Here is a 15,724-nt window from a genome sequence, read left to right as displayed (position 1 = left end):
GTTTTGCGTGTGTGTGGAAACCAGTGTAGGAGGGCGACCGCGCTATCGTAATGCAGGGCTCTTTCCGTGACCTCATTCAGGGTGTCCCCAACTCCCATCCATTAGTCCTGCAATCGCGGACAGGTCCTGAGCATGTGTAGCAAGTCAGCACCCACTAGCGCGCATCTGGGGCATGCAGCATCTACCGCGCCAAAGTATTGTATTATTTTACTTGGAGTGAGGTAGGCCCTATGCAGGATGTAAAGATGTATTAATTGGAAACGGGCATTTCTGGTGCTATTCCTGGCTCGTTGAATCAGCTGGGACCATGTTGCGTCCGGGATCTCTTTTTGCAGGTCATTCTCCCAGTGCGTTTTGAGGCGTGTTAATGGCGGAATGTTTTCTGTGCTCATTCGGGAGTAAAGACATGTAACCGCCTTGAACGTTCCTGCTGTCATCATCGTGTATTGACACGCCAATGACGGTTTAGGTTCAATCAGTCCCTCCCCCCAATGTGTCTGAATTGCCCTCACCACTGCCGCATGTAATAAGTAGTCTCCACGTGGTAGGCCATATCGTTCCTGCTGAGTCTGGAATTCCATCAGCACCCCGTCGGAGTATAAGTCACCTACCATTTGAAGACCCGCTTCCTCCCACAGTTGGAGGTTCGACCAATCCCCTCCGTGCGGAAGCGGCGTCATCATCCCTAATGGTATCTCTGGTGCGTATGGATGACCTGGACCTGCACGCCTTTGCATGCGATTCCAGCACAGCCGTAGTGTCCTTTCCTCTTGGGTCAACCCTCTCAGGAACAATTTCTGTTGCAGGGCTACGTATGCTAGCACATGGCGGGGAGTGCCCGCGTCTCTCTCTTGGTCAGGCCCCCGGTATACCCTTGCCACCTCCTGCGTGAAGAATTGGAGGTGCGCCGCCAGATAATAGAGCTCGAAGTCTGGTACTGCAAGCCCCCCCTGGTCTTTTGGGCGCATGAGAGTCGTCAATGCTATTCGCCGCCTGCCTTCTCCCCATAGGAATGACACTACGCTAGATTTTAAGCGCCTGAATATTTCTCCTGGTATCCATATCGGAAGGGTCCTAAAAAAGTACAATAAATGTGGTAGTGCGATCATTTTGAGGAGGGACACTCGTCCCGTCATGGATAGGGGGGGGGGTAGCCCAGAAGGACATGTTGCCCTTCAACGCGCGAATACAGCGTCCAACGTTCCCATCCAGCAAGTTGGCGGGATCGTGGTAGAGGTAAACCCCAAGATAGTGCAGGCAATCTGGTTCCCAGCGCATGCTAACGTTTGCCGTCGGTCGCTTCTCCGCCTTTCGGAGCGGGAAAAGGCAAGTCTTCGCCCAATTCACCTTCAAGCCCGATAGTGCCCCGAATCTCAGTAGCAGACCCTCCGCACCCCTAACCGCCTCTTCGGCGTTATCTAAGAATAGCAAGAGATCGTCCGCATACAACGATATATGATGGTGTACCCCTCTCGCTTCGAGTCCGCGGTATGCATCCCCTCTCCTAGCTAGCATTGCAAACGGCTCCATGGCCAGAGCGAATAGCAGAGGTGATAGTGCACAGCCCTGTCTTGTTCCCCTGTTCACCTCATATCGATCTGATATTAATGCTCCCACTCTCCCACTCTCACCCTCGCGCCTGCCCGCACATACAGCACTTTGGTCCAGTTTATATAGTCATCCCCTAGGCCAAAACCCCGCATCACCGCATAGAGAGAGTCCCACTCCAGACTATCGAACGCTTTTTCAATGTCAACTGACAACACCATAGGGGCTCTTGCTGTCTGTGGCGGGTCTGCTAGCAGTCTGAGCAACCGTCGAATATTGTGGGACGTGTTCCTGGTGGGGATGAAGCCCGATTGGTCCCCGTGGATTAAACCCTTCATATGAGCTATCAGTCTCCCTGCCAGAATCGTACTTAAGATTTTGTAATCCGTCGTCAGCATTGATAACGGTCTGTATGACGCTGGATCTGCGCCATCTCTACGCGGTTTTAGCAACGGAATCCTGATCGCCTCGCGCATCGATTGGGGCAACTCTCCCTTCTCTTTGGCTTCGTTATACACCGTTCTAAGTTTCGGGGCTAGTAGCTCCACATACTTTGCATAGAACTCAATTGGTAGCCCATCCATCCCCGGTGTTTTGTTGCGCGCCTTTTTCTATATAGCTCCTCTAATTTCGGCAAGATCGATCGGGCCTTCGATTGCTTTAGCGTGTTCCGGGTCAAGTCGGGGCAGTTGGGTCTCTGCCAGCAAGGCTTCCGTTGCCTCGGGTTGGGCCTCCATTCCCCTCCTATATAAATTGCCGTAGTAGTCTGTGAAGCATTGCACTATACTTGGTTGGGTGTTGCATACGTCCCCGCTCATACCTGTTAGGGACAGTATCGGGGTGGAGCCCTTATGGGGGTTGGCCAGCCAGGCTAGGAGTGTCCCCGTCTTGTCCCCTTCAGCGAGAGTCTTGGTCAAATAAGATTTATAATCAAAGCTGCGTAGGCGTTCCACTTCGACCGCAACCGCCTCTCGCGCTGCACTAACCTCGCCCTGCAACTCGGGGTGGCCGGGTCGCGACTTCTCTGCCTCCCGCAGCTTCCGTTCCGCCTTGTCTAAGTCCTCCACTAGTGTTCGTCGTGCGCCTGCAAATTTCCCAATACAGTGTCCCCTTACCACTACCTTGAATGCGTCCCATTCGGTGGCTCTGGAGGAGGTGGTCTCCTCATTTTCTACAAAGTATTGGGTGATCCTAAGTTCTAGGTCCGCCCTGAATGGTGGGTCATCGAGCGTGTCCGGTCTGAGCCGCCACGTTGGGATTGGTGTATTTCCGTTCATCCAGGCTAAGGTGAGTAGCAGGGGATTATGGTCTGATATCGTGCGTGTTAGGTACTCCGTTCGGGTAACCAATGGTAATACTTGTTGGGAGCATAGAAACGCATCTATACGGACATGGAGGTCGTGCATGCAGGAATAAAATGAATAGTCCCTTTCACTAGGGTGTTGTGCGCGCCATACATCAGTGAGATCCCACTGCCCCTGCCATTGCACTCTATGTTTCGCCAATCTGTGCACTGGGGACGTGTGCAGCGGTGGGTGCGATCTATCCAGGGTGCTGTCCTCAATGGAGTTGAAGTCCCCCCCCAGCAACACCGGGCCCGCAAAGTAGGTCGCTAAGTGCTTGGATAGTTTAGTGAAGTAGGGTGCTTGCTCAGTGTTCGGTGCATAAACGCTGCAGAGCGCTATATGGCGTCCCCTCAGTAATCCCTCGACAGCTACAAATCGGCCCTCCGGGTCCACTGTATGCCTAGTGACCTGGAAGGGGATCCCTGCCCGAATCCAAATTAGTACCCCCCTAGCAAATGCGGAATATGTGGTGTAGAACAGGTGACCCCTCCACCTCCTTTGTAGTGCGCCCCCTTCCTTTTTAGGTTTTGCCTAGCGAAAGCTGCGCTCTGCGCAGCTTTTCGCGCAGGCGAAATCCTGTTGAGAACTGTAGGGTGCTTTGGGTCGGCCCTCGTCATTGATTGGCTGGCTCCGTAAACGGAGCCTTGCCATTGGACGAGGGGCCTGTCCGTCAATGCCGGACCAGACACGGGGGCGTTCCTGACATTCTTTGCCTTTTGCCAACGTCACGCGACGCCGGGAACGCCCCCGAGTCTGTTCCGGCATTGCCGGCACCTCCCTTGCTCTACTGTCATCACCACAACACTGCGCCCATTTTATCCCAAGCTAAACACTCGGAGAGGCGCAGTGACCGGGTCTTTGAAGGCCGCTCTCCCAATGAAAACAAGTTTTCTCTCCGAGTCAGCACGAGCAGGAAGACGAGCAGCGCGCCTCCCAGCTGGCCTCTCGCATCAGCATCCAGAGCTGCCCTGCGCGGTGTGTAGCTTCAGTGGAGCTTCAGAGTGCAGAGTGGAGCTTCAGAGTGGAGCTTCAGAGTGGAGCTTCAGAGTGGAGCTTCAGAGTGGAGCTTCAGAGTGGAGCTTCAGAGTGGAGCTTCAGAGTGGAGCTTCAGAGTGGAGCTTCAGAGTGGAGCTTCAGAGTGGAGCTTCAGAGTGGAGCTTCAGAGTGGAGCTTCAGAGTGGAGCTTCAGAGTGGAGCTGCAGAGTGGAGCTTCAGAGTGGAGCTTCAGAGTGGAGCTTCAGAGTGGAGCTTCAGAGTGGAGCTTCAGAGTGGAGCTTCAGAGTGGAGCTTCAGAGTGCAGAGTGCAGAGTGGAGCTTCAGAGTGGAGCTTCAGAGTGGAGCTTCAGAGTGGAGCTTCAGAGTGGAGCTTCAGAGTGGAGCTTCAGAGTGGAGCTTCAGAGTGGAGCTTCAGAGTGGAGCTTCAGAGTGGAGCTTCAGAGTGGAGCTTCAGAGTGGAGCTTCAGAGTGCAGAGTGGAGCTTCAGAGTGCAGAGTGGAGCTTCAGAGTGCAGAGTGGAGCTTCAGAGTGCAGAGTGGAGCTTCAGAGTGCAGAGTGGAGCTTCAGAGTGGAGCTTCAGAGTGCAGAGTGGAGCTTCAGAGTGCAGAGTGGAGCTTCAGAGTGGAGCTTCAGAGTGCAGAGTGGAGCTTCAGAGTGCAGAGTGGAGCTTCAGAGTGCAGAGTGGAGCTTCAGAGTGGAGCTTCAGAGTGCAGAGTGGAGCTTCAGAGTGCAGAGTGGAGCTTCAGAGTGCAGAGTGGAGCTTCAGAGTGGAGCTTCAGAGTGGAGCTTCAGAGTGGAGCTTCAGAGTGGAGCTTCAGAGTGGAGCTTCAGAGTGGAGCTTCAGAGTGGAGCTTCAGAGTGGAGCTTCAGAGTGGAGCTTCAGAGTGGAGCTTCAGAGTGGAGCTTCAGAGTGGAGCTTCAGAGTGGAGCTTCAGAGTGGAGCTTCAGAGTGGAGCTTCAGAGTGGAGCTTCAGAGTGGAGCTTCAGAGTGCAGAGTGGAGCTGCAGATTCAGAGTGGAGCTGCAGAGTGCAGATTCAGAGTGCAGAGTGGAGCTTCAGAGTGCAGATTCAGAGTGCAGAGTGGAGCTTCAGAGTGCAGATTCAGAGTGGAGCATCAGAGTGCAGATTCAGAGTGGAGCTTCAGAGTGCAGAGTGGAGCTTCAGAGTGCAGATTCAGAGTGGAGCTTCAGAGTGCAGAGTGGAGCTTCAGAGTGCAGATTCAGAGTGGAGCTTCAGAGTGCAGAGTGGAGCTTCAGAGTGCAGATTCAGAGTGGAGCTTCAGAGTGCAGAGTGGAGCTTCAGAGTGCAGATTCAGAGTGGAGCTTCAGAGTGCAGAGTGGAGCTTCAGAGTGGAGCTTCAGAGTGCAGAGTGGAGCTTCAGAGTGGAGCTTCAGAGTGGAGCTTCAGAGTGGAGCTTCAGAGTGGAGCTTCAGAGTGGAGCTTCAGAGTGGAGCTTCAGAGTGCAGAGTGGAGCTTCAGAGTGGAGCTTCAGAGTGCAGAGTGGAGCTTCAGAGTGGAGCTTCAGAGTGCAGAGTGGAGCTTCAGAGTGCAGAGTGGAGCTTCAGAGTGGAGCTTCAGAGTGCAGAGTGGAGCTTCAGAGTGGAGCTTCAGAGTGCAGAGTGGAGCTTCAGAGTGGAGCTTCAGAGTGGAGCTTCAGAGTGGAGCTTCAGAGTGGAGCTTCAGAGTGGAGCTTCAGAGTGGAGCTTCAGAGTGGAGCTTCAGAGTGGAGCTTCAGAGTGGAGCATCAGAGTGCAGAGTGGAGCTTCAGAGTGGAGCATCAGAGTGCAGAGTGGAGCTTCAGAGTGGAGCTTCAGAGTGCAGAGTGGAGCTTCAGAGTGGAGCTTCAGAGTGCAGAGTGGAGCTTCAGAGTGGAGCTTCAGAGTGGAGCTTCAGAGTGGAGCTTCAGAGTGGAGCTTCAGAGTGGAGCTTCAGAGTGGAGCTTCAGAGTGGAGCTTCAGAGTGGAGCTTCAGAGTGGAGCTTCAGAGTGGAGCTTCAGAGTGGAGCTTCAGAGTGGAGCTTCAGAGTGGAGCTTCAGAGTGGAGCTTCAGAGTGGAGCTTCAGAGTGGAGCTTCAGAGTGGAGCTTCAGAGTGGAGCTTCAGAGTGGAGCTTCAGAGTGCAGAGGAGCTTCAGAGTGGAGCTTCAGAGTGCAGAGTGGAGCTTCAGAGTGGAGCTTCAGAGTGCAGAGTGGAGCTTCAGAGTGGAGCTTCAGAGTGCAGAGTGGAGCTTCAGAGTGGAGCTTCAGAGTGCAGAGTGGAGCTTCAGAGTGGAGCTTCAGAGTGCAGAGTGGAGCTTCAGAGTGGAGATTCAGAGTGCAGAGTGGAGCTTCAGAGTGGAGCTTCAGAGTGGAGCTTCAGAGTGGAGCTTCAGAGTGGAGCTTCAGAGTGGAGCTTCAGAGTGGAGCTTCAGAGTGGAGCTTCAGAGTGGAGCTTCAGAGTGGAGCTTCAGAGTGGAGCTTCAGAGTGGAGCTTCAGAGTGGAGCTTCAGAGTGCAGAGTGGAGCTTCAGAGTGCAGAGTGGAGCTTCAGAGTGCAGAGTGGAGCTTCAGAGTGCAGATTCAGAGTGGAGCTTCAGAGTGCAGAGTGGAGCTTCAGAGTGGAGCTTCAGAGTGCAGAGTGGAGCTTCAGAGTGGAGCTTCAGAGTGCAGAGTGGAGCTTCAGAGTGGAGCTTCAGAGTGCAGAGTGGAGCTTCAGAGTCGAGCTTCAGAGTGGAGCTTCAGAGTGCAGAGTCGAGCTTCAGAGTGGAGCTTCAGAGTGCAGAGTCGAGCTTCAGAGTCGAGCTTCAGAGTGGAGCTTCAGAGTGGAGCTTCAGAGTGGAGCTTCAGAGTGGAGCTTCAGAGTGGAGCTTCAGAGTGGAGCTTCAGAGTGGAGCTTCAGAGTGGAGCTTCAGAGTGGAGCTTCAGAGTGGAGCTTCAGAGTGGAGCTTCAGAGTGGAGCTTCAGAGTGGAGCTTCAGAGTGGAGCTTCAGAGTGGAGCTTCAGAGTGGAGCTTCAGAGTGGAGCTTCAGAGTGGAGCTTCAGAGTGGAGCTTCAGAGTGGAGCTTCAGAGTGGAGCTTCAGAGTGGAGCTTCAGAGTGGAGCTTCAGAGTGGAGCTTCAGAGTGCAGAGTGGAGCTTCAGAGTGGAGCTTCAGAGTGGAGCTTCAGAGTGGAGCTTCAGAGTGGAGCTTCAGAGTGGAGCTTCAGAGTGGAGCTTCAGAGTGGAGCTTCAGAGTGCAGAGTGGAGCTTCAGAGTGGAGCTTCAGAGTGGAGCTTCAGAGTGGAGCTTCAGAGTGCAGAGTGGAGCTTCAGAGTGGAGCTTCAGAGTGGAGCTTCAGAGTGCAGAGTGGAGCTTCAGAGTGGAGCTTCAGAGTGGAGCTTCAGAGTGGAGCTTCAGAGTGGAGCTTCAGAGTGCAGAGTGGAGCTTCAGAGTGGAGCTTCAGAGTGGAGCTTCAGAGTGCAGAGTGGAGCTTCAGAGTGGAGCTTCAGAGTGGAGCTTCAGAGTGCAGAGTGGAGCTTCAGAGTGGAGCTTCAGAGTGGAGCTTCAGAGTGCAGAGTGGAGCTTCAGAGTGGAGCTTCAGAGTGGAGCTTCAGAGTGCAGAGTGGAGCTTCAGAGTGGAGCTTCAGATTCAGAGTGGAGCTGCAGATTCAGAGTGGAGCTGCAGATTCAGAGTGGAGCTGCAGATTCAGAGTGGAGCTGCAGAGTGGAGCTTCAGAGTGGAGCTTCAGATTCAGAGTGGAGCTGCAGATTCAGAGTGGAGCTGCAGATTCAGAGTGGAGCTGCAGATTCAGAGTGGAGCTGCAGAGTGCAGATTCAGAGTGCAGAGTGGAGCTTCAGAGTGCAGATTCAGAGTGGAGCTTCAGAGTGCAGATTCAGAGTGGAGCTTCAGAGTGCAGAGTGGAGCTTCAGAGTGGAGCTTCAGAGTGCAGAGTGGAGCTTCAGAGTGGAGCTTCAGAGTGCAGAGTGGAGCTTCAGAGTGCAGAGTGGAGCTTCAGAGTGCAGAGTGGAGCTTCAGAGTGCAGAGTGGAGCTTCAGAGTGGAGCTTCAGAGTGCAGAGTGGAGCTTCAGAGTGCAGAGTGGAGCTTCAGAGTGCAGAGTGGAGCTTCAGAGTGGAGCTTCAGAGTGGAGCTTCAGAGTGGAGCTTCAGAGTGGAGCTTCAGAGTGGAGCTTCAGAGTGGAGCTTCAGAGTGGAGCATCAGAGTGGAGCTTCAGAGTGGAGCTTCAGAGTGGAGCTTCAGAGTGGAGCTTCAGAGTGGAGCTTCAGAGTGGAGCTTCAGAGTGGAGCTTCAGAGTGGAGCTTCAGAGTGGAGCTTCAGAGTGGAGCTTCAGAGTGGAGCTTCAGAGTGGAGCTTCAGAGTGGAGCTTCAGAGTGCAGAGTGGAGCTTCAGAGTGCAGAGTGGAGCTTCAGAGTGCAGAGTGGAGCTTCAGAGTGCAGAGTGGAGCTTCAGAGTGCAGAGTGGAGCTTCAGAGTGGAGCTTCAGAGTGGAGCTTCAGAGTGGAGCTTCAGAGTGGAGCTTCAGAGTGGAGCTTCAGAGTGGAGCTTCAGAGTGCAGCTTCGGAGTGCAGAGTGGAGCTTCAGAGTGCAGCTTCAGAGTGCAGAGTGGAGCTTCAGAGTGCAGAGTGGAGCTTCAGAGTGCAGAGTGGAGCTTCAGAGTGCAGAGTGGAGCTTCAGAGTGGAGCTTCAGAGTGTCAAGAGCAATGCCAATAGCTCTAACTTTAACAAAGGCAAAACCATTGCATTGTAAATGCTTGTTAATCAGATGGGTCTCCTGCAGGAAGGCAATGTGAATCCCCCTGCGGACCAGGTAAGAATGAACTTTGTGCCTTTTAGTCATTGAGTTCAAACCCCGCACGTTCCAGGACACACATTTTAACGAACCCACACTATCCATCATCTCGATGTTGTTTGCTAAGGACTTTGTCCCACAGTGGCCAGACACCAGTAACGCCCCCCCCGTCCCCCATCCCCAACTGCTCTGTCTCACTTCCCCTCCACCCTCTAACCCCACTCCGCCCGTCCCTCTCCCCCGACCCCCCCACCCTGTCCTGAGTTACCCCAACATCTCTAGACATCCACCCCCCTAGAACAGGACCCAACCACAAAGAGTCACCCCCGTCCAAACAATTGAGCAAAGTGCTCTCAAAACTGTCTACTCCGCAGTCTGTACTGCGGTGGCCTTAGGGGCCTCTGGGCACGTGAACTAGTTACTTCAGTAAAATTTGCCTCCCTTTTCCCCTTCCGCCCCACAATAGTCATCCAAACTCACGACTGACCAGTCTCACGTCTGCCTGCACCAGCTTTTGGGCTCGCCAGTCCATCCAGGCTGTCGCCATCAGCCTCCCCCAGGCACGAACTTTAGCTGCCAAATACTTCCTCCGCCGTTTGTGGCGTTACAGTTGGGCCCATTGTGCTGTCCACCTCCGATAATTCAGTTTCCGACCCTGCTTGTTTGTCCTCCGAGACCGATTCCCCTCTCCGCTGTGGTGTCACCACACCCGAGACTTCCTTTACCGCTTGCAATGCTGCCTTCCGTTCCACCACCGTCTGCGATTCCGTCGGCCGTTTTCGGTGTTGGCCACGTTTCCGAAGCCGCTTGGATCGCCGTACTGATCCCTGTCGGAAGTCCTCCGCAGCTCTGTGGCGGGCCCCGTCTGTTCCGGCCTTATAAGAGTCCCACCAAGTCCAGGCATCAGCCGATGATGTGAAGAACAGTGCTTTCCCATCCAACGAGATTCGAAGCCTCGCCGGGAACAACAGCGAATACTGCAGGCCCTCTGTTCGTAGTTCTTTTTTAATGGAGAGGAACGAGGCTCGTTGCTTTTTGTGTTTCGAAGGTATAGTCCAGGAACAGCGTCACTTTGCTATTTTCAACCTGGAAGGGTCCCGCTTCCCTCGCCCGTTGCAGGAGCCAGTCTCTGTCCCTGTAGTGGAGCACTTTAATCACCACCGGTCGCGGGGGGAGTCCCGACTTCGGGGGTCGAGCAGGCACACGATGTACCCGCTCCAACGTGAAGAATGGGGACAGACCCTCCGGTGCCACAACTGTCCGCAGCCAATTGTCTACGTAACCCAGTATGTCCGTCCCTTCACTTTTCTCCGGAAGGCCCAACAGTCGTACATTGTTTCGCCGGCTTCGGTTTTCCGCATCCTCGGCCCTCTTCTCCAGCGTCTGGATGCGGTCCAGGGCGTCTACAAGTTTACTTTCCAAAGCTTTTTGTCCTGGCACAATGTCTTTCAGAGTCACTTCTGCTTCTTTGACCCTGTCAGCCAGCTTCCCATGATCTGCCCGCAAGAGCCCTAGGCCCGTCCATACCTGAGCAATGTCTGCTTGCAGAGCGGTCCTCGTGGCCGCTATAGCTTCCAGGATTGTGTCTTGCATCGTTAGCAATTCCGACTGGGGTTGTTGCAAGGCGTCCCGGGCCTCTGTAGCCGTTCCTCCCTCTCCTTTCGGTCCTTTCGGTTTCCCCATGCCTCCTCCGGGCGATCCGCCGGGCTAGTCTGGGTTGGTCGTGACCGACAGGACCTTCAGCAAGACGTCAGGTCGCTACTTCCAGGCCGAGCCGTTACTTGCTAGGTGATGGTAGCCCGCGGGCCGAGCAGTCAGGAGTCGCTCGCCGGTAGTGGCAGCTGTGTCCCAGTGGTCCTGCCGCCGCACTCGATCGCTCCCCCTCCACTACCTCTGTGGTGGGGTGGTTGCCCCTGGCAGGTCTCCTCTGCAATGTAGTCCCACAGCGGTCCGCCCACTACTGACGGTCAGGATAGGTTCCCGCTCTGCACCCCGGTGCCGGCCCCCCACGTTCCTCCTCTCACCATGGGTTGCCAAGAGACCAGCCGGTGTACTGGGTGTCCGTGCTCACGTTCCCGTACTCCTGCCGACGTGGGTCTTCTAGGGGAGGGCTGGGTCGTCGTCCCGAAGGCGGAGCAGCCAGTCTCCGCCGCTATTCACCAACTAGGCCGCGTACCAGCCCAGCCAAAGGTCGCCAGCCCGTCGCTGCCTCCCTCCACTCGGGTGGTCTCAGAGTCTCCTGCCTGGGCTTGAGCTGCCTACAGCGTTGAGGCTCGAATGCACTGTCCCTCCTCGCTGGCGGAGTACCTTCCTGCCGGTCAGCGCTGCGCTGAGTGCCTCTCCGGGCGGTCGCAGGGTGTTGATTACTCCCGTAGGGGCTCGTAGGAGTCGGACGATGGGGTGAGTCGGCAGCACGGGCGGGCCGAGTCACTGGGTCAGGGGCGCACTCCTCAGTCCTGCTGCGCCTTATGAGAGGCAGTCTGGCTCCCCCCCAGGGCTCACGAGAAGAGGCGGGCGGGCCTCCCGGTAGGATCCGCGCTCAGCTCTCCGCTGCCGAGCGCTCTCCCCCAGGGCCTCCCACCCTCCACCGCCGTCGTTCCCACCGTACCTCTGACGGTCCGCGGTATTGCTCCGCTTGTGTCCTGGGTTTGGCCGCGCTCCCGGCGACCCCCCGGGGGGTTCCGCTCGCCTGTCCCCTGCGTGCGCCGGCGTATGCGCCGGTCCACTGCCGTCAGAGAGGGCAGGCCCAGAAGCCGGGACGTCGATTCTCGGGCTCCCCGGGGCCCTGATCCTCACCCCGCTCCACAGCGCCGCTGTCGCCTCCCTGTAGACCGCTGCCACCAGTTCGCCTCACAAGGTTAGCCCCCCTCCTTGCAAGGTTGTTGGACTCCGATCGCCGAGCCCTGGGCCCCCTCGCCTGTAGTTCAGCGCTCTCCTCGTCCTCACTCCGCCATGTTGTTTTCCGTCGTCTCCGGGTCCGGTGGATCCACAGCGCCGAGTGCGGGCGGTCTACAGGCCCGTCACAAACCCTGGGCAGGCATCGACAATTAACGCGGAATCAACCCGATTCCCACGGGGATTCTGCTCCGAATCACGGATAGTTTACGGATTAAAGGGGCAAAGGACGGGAGCCTCGCTAGGCTGCGTCCGCTTGCATCGGCTGCTAGCCACGCCCCCTTCTTCAAAGCTACAGATAGGTTATGAGAAACAGCAAACCTTAAGCTGTGATGCTATAATTTTAGCTGGTATTTTTTATTACTTTTGTGTTATTTTGAGGTCGTGATGAGGTGTCCCATAAAACATGATTAGGGCTATGGAGATAGTGAAGGCTCCTTGCGCATTATAATTGGGGTCAAAAACCTTGAAATTGGCCTCGACGCGGGCGTTTGATGTGTGCAGTAAACTAAGGCCAATGGCCTCTTATACAGACCCCAGCGGTTGGTAGAATCGCGCACAGAGGGCAAGGAAAGAGTTGTCGCCTAACGGCAAAAGTACTGACCCCTGTGTGGGTCGCAGCACTCCAGGCCTTGGGGCTTGAAATGGGCAGAGGCCAGCCGTGAGACCGATCCAATCGCTATCCCTCGTGGAATGCGATTGGAACGGTGGCCATGTTGGCACAGAGCAAGCCTCCTGAGAGACGTACAGGCGCCCCTAGCAGTTGGAGGACAGCACTGCACAGCCAGACATGTCTCTTGGAGACACCCTTGCTGCGTAGAAACGTGCACGCTTACTCTGAGGTAATTAAAGAACCCTGCAAGGGAAAACAAATGTTATTATGACAAAACCAGCATTAACCGACAAGAATAAAAGCAAGTGGCCAAGGGCCTGGCACTAAACTAAGAGACCTCCACTGGCTCCTAGTGAACATAAGAATTACCTTCATGCTCCTTATGCACACCTACAAATCCCTCCACAATACCAGACCTGCATATATCAATCACCGCCTCTCCTTCTACACACCCACCAGAAGACATCTCTGCTCCATCTAACTGGCCCTGGCCACCATCCCACGGATCTGCAAGACCTAGCTGGAAGAAGATTCTTCTCCTATCTCGCTGCGAAGTCCTTAAATTCACTCACTCTACATCTCAGGCAATCACAGTCGCTGCCTGAATTCAGGAAGGAACTCAAGACCTAGCTCTTCGACTGAACTGCAGGTTCAATAGGTGAGTATTCGTGCTTTAAAAGAAACCTGATTGGTTGTACTGACCGCTGCAAGGGACAGCAAAGAAAGAGGAGGAGAAGATCCTGACATAAGCCTATAATGGGGGTCATAAGCACCCTGATTGGTTGAACCTTAATGAACTGTATCACATGGGATTTGTAGTTTTAGTACTGTTTTTACATTGCTGCTGTTAATAAAGCGAAGAAAAGATTAGCATAATCCTCACCTCCAGTCCTGACATAGAATCTAAATCGTTTTGAAGGCATTAGATATGAAACTTTAATGTTGTTCATGTTATTATTTATTTTAATGGTTTTAAGTACCATAGATATATACACACACACAAATATATTAGTCATTCATACTCTACTTCGCTCCCTTCTGTTCATGCTATAGAAAACCTGGTTAATGCTCATTACAAAACCAACATTGTTGTGTTAATGCATGCCAATGGGTTGTAGTATTGGGAATTATTAAAATGTTGCGCTGGTGTGTGCGGAACTATCAACAGATGCAGTTTGTATGTTATCCAGTATGCCTAAATGGTGTTCTCTGGTATCATTCCAGGGCTATTTTTTTATGCAGAATAATGTAATGTGAAACAATGTTCTTGCCTCGTGTTTATTTTCTGTGGCATCGTCTGTGTAGCACATGCCCAGTGTCATACCTGTGGCACAGCTCTGTGATTTAGATGTTAGCTTGCATTATGCATATATTGCTTCTATCACTGTGTAGGAATGGAAACTGCGCCTCCATTAAGGAAAAGAGGGTATTGCCTATAGAACTGTTTTACAGACAGCACTCAGCTTTTATTTTATTTTTATTTTCTTAGCAAAGCTCTATACATATCACGCCCGTTTGTTTCAATATGTGGTCCTTTTTTCATCAGAACATCGAAGTTCTTTCGCATAAAGTCAGTTCTATGCCCACAAAAACTGGGAAACACCACACTTCGAATCTCAGGCAGGTCACTAAAGAGTGTGATTCCCTGGAGAGGTCTTGCTGCTCTATTACCCACCACCCTGTATTCCTCTTCACAGAGTCTTCAGAAGGAGTAAAGACCTGAGCCACCAACTCCTCACAACCATCATCTCACCGTTCACCAGCCGGAAGTCGAAGCCCAAGGCAGGGGAGGCGTTTGTGCATCGAGAACTCCCAAGTGATTACGACCCTCTCAGGATACCACCACGAAACCCAGACTTAATCAGGCAGCCACTCCGGTGAGAGAATGTTGAAATATGAACATCTTTTACATTATGGCACACCCTTTCTTTCTTGCACAGTTCCATACCCAGTAAACACCATGCCCTATCCCACATACAGTCAACTTGCACTAGTGAAATTCATTCCAGTCTGAAATTTCTTGCTGTCTTATCATACCGTGGAATTCAACACTAGATTAGAACTGCAAGGTCATGTAGTTGTTCGCCGTCCACTAAATGTCCACAAAAATAGCTGCTTTTTCCCAGCTTTATGTGCTCCCAAATCTGGTAGATAATATTGCTGAGGCAAGGGTAGATGGGAAGTTTTCCAAAAAACACAGTGTGGGCCATTAATCTGTTTGACTACATAGTCACCAGCACACATTCTGCTCCAGGCTACCTGATATTTCACACAGATATTTCTTGTCTTTATTCTTAATTCACCTCTGACCGAAGCATCAAATGGTCTATGTAATTATTTATTATTACCACGTCACTATAATATGTCCAACCTAAAAAATGTCCTTCATTCCTCTGTTCTGCCTCCTCCACTTTTTTGCCTAGCGTTGGAGGATTCTAAGTATTTTTGGCACACCCTAAAGGTGACTTTGAGACAGTACCCACTGTGAGAGATGGTGCTTCTGTCTAAGGCCTGTAATTCTGTTCTACCATGCTCATGTGCACATCTCCAAGTTGCTGCTCGTGATCCATTCAAGAGCTTCCACCCACTGTGGGTACTGTAGTAAATTGCTTAGGTGTGTAGAAATATTTTTATTTATACTGCTTTTCAGCATTTATTTCTGCACTGGAGATCAGCGAAGGATTACGGGGAAACTTGTAGTTTAAGCCTTTAAACACATACTATGCCCCTTGAGAGTTGGGAGGTTTACGAAGCTGTAGGCATCGCAGAAAAGATGATTATCTAATCCTTTGCGAGGTAAACCGAGGGCAAACCCCTGTGTCGGACGCTTTGAAACCTAGACCTGCCCCGAGTCCCAGAGAGCTACAACTTTCAGACAGCATGGATGAGAATTGGTTTTGCTTCTCATAATACCAGTGTAGAGTCCCTCCAGATTCTGAGAAATCTGTATTATAATGACCTGCTTTAGGGATAACACCTTGACATTTGAATTGGTTGCAACCACTGCTTATGTTTCTAACTGCCATTCTCACTTGTGATATCCATCTCCCTTGTCTGGTAACCCCCACCACCACAGTCTCTCCTATTCTCTGGCATATGCATCTGTTTTCTGTTTGTCTTTAAATTCCTTCCCTAGTTCTTGGCTTATGTCTTTTTCCCGTTACTTCTCATTTTCTTCCCCCATCAAACTGCTCAGCCTTGCCTGACCCTCCCCCTCCAAATTCAGCCTCTACTCCAAATACAGTGCTCCGTGAGGCTTTGGTCTAGTGATTTCTGTTTAAGTGTAGCATTAGACTATCCTCATCATGTTTGTCACCTTGTATATTCTCCAGGGGCAACCCATTGGGACCATTTGCAGCTGGTGGATCAGACCTGGATCCCTTAGGGTGAGTATGCTGGCTTCTCAACGATTGGTGGGTCCTAGAATCTTTGCCTTTCCCGCACTGTTTTCAAGTTAAACCGACAGGGTGCTAGGTCAAAGGGAACAGTGGTGTAACCGCTACAAAGACAGATGCCCCACTTTGTGATTTATAGACAGGAAGGCAGTGTCTCGCCTTAATACCTT

General features: G+C 52.8%; 1 protein-coding gene across 1 annotated transcript in view; it reads left to right on the top strand.

Annotated features, from left to right (window-relative positions):
• The window catches only part of PSMF1 (proteasome inhibitor subunit 1), a 118,698-nt gene that overhangs the window by 60,203 nt on the left and 42,771 nt on the right, over positions 1-15,724 (top strand). The window contains exons 4-5 of the mRNA XM_078651714.1: positions 13,857-14,036; positions 15,492-15,545. Coding sequence (XP_078507840.1) covers positions 13,857-14,036; positions 15,492-15,545 — 234 coding nt within the window. The remainder of the gene's footprint in view (positions 1-13,856; positions 14,037-15,491; positions 15,546-15,724) is intronic.

The sequence above is a fragment of the Lissotriton helveticus genome, chromosome 7 (assembly GCF_964261635.1).
Source record: "Lissotriton helveticus chromosome 7, aLisHel1.1, whole genome shotgun sequence".
Taxonomy (NCBI): domain Eukaryota; kingdom Metazoa; phylum Chordata; class Amphibia; order Caudata; family Salamandridae; genus Lissotriton; species Lissotriton helveticus.
Note: the sequence above shows the minus strand (reverse complement) of the source record. Positions and strands in the feature narration are given on the sequence as shown.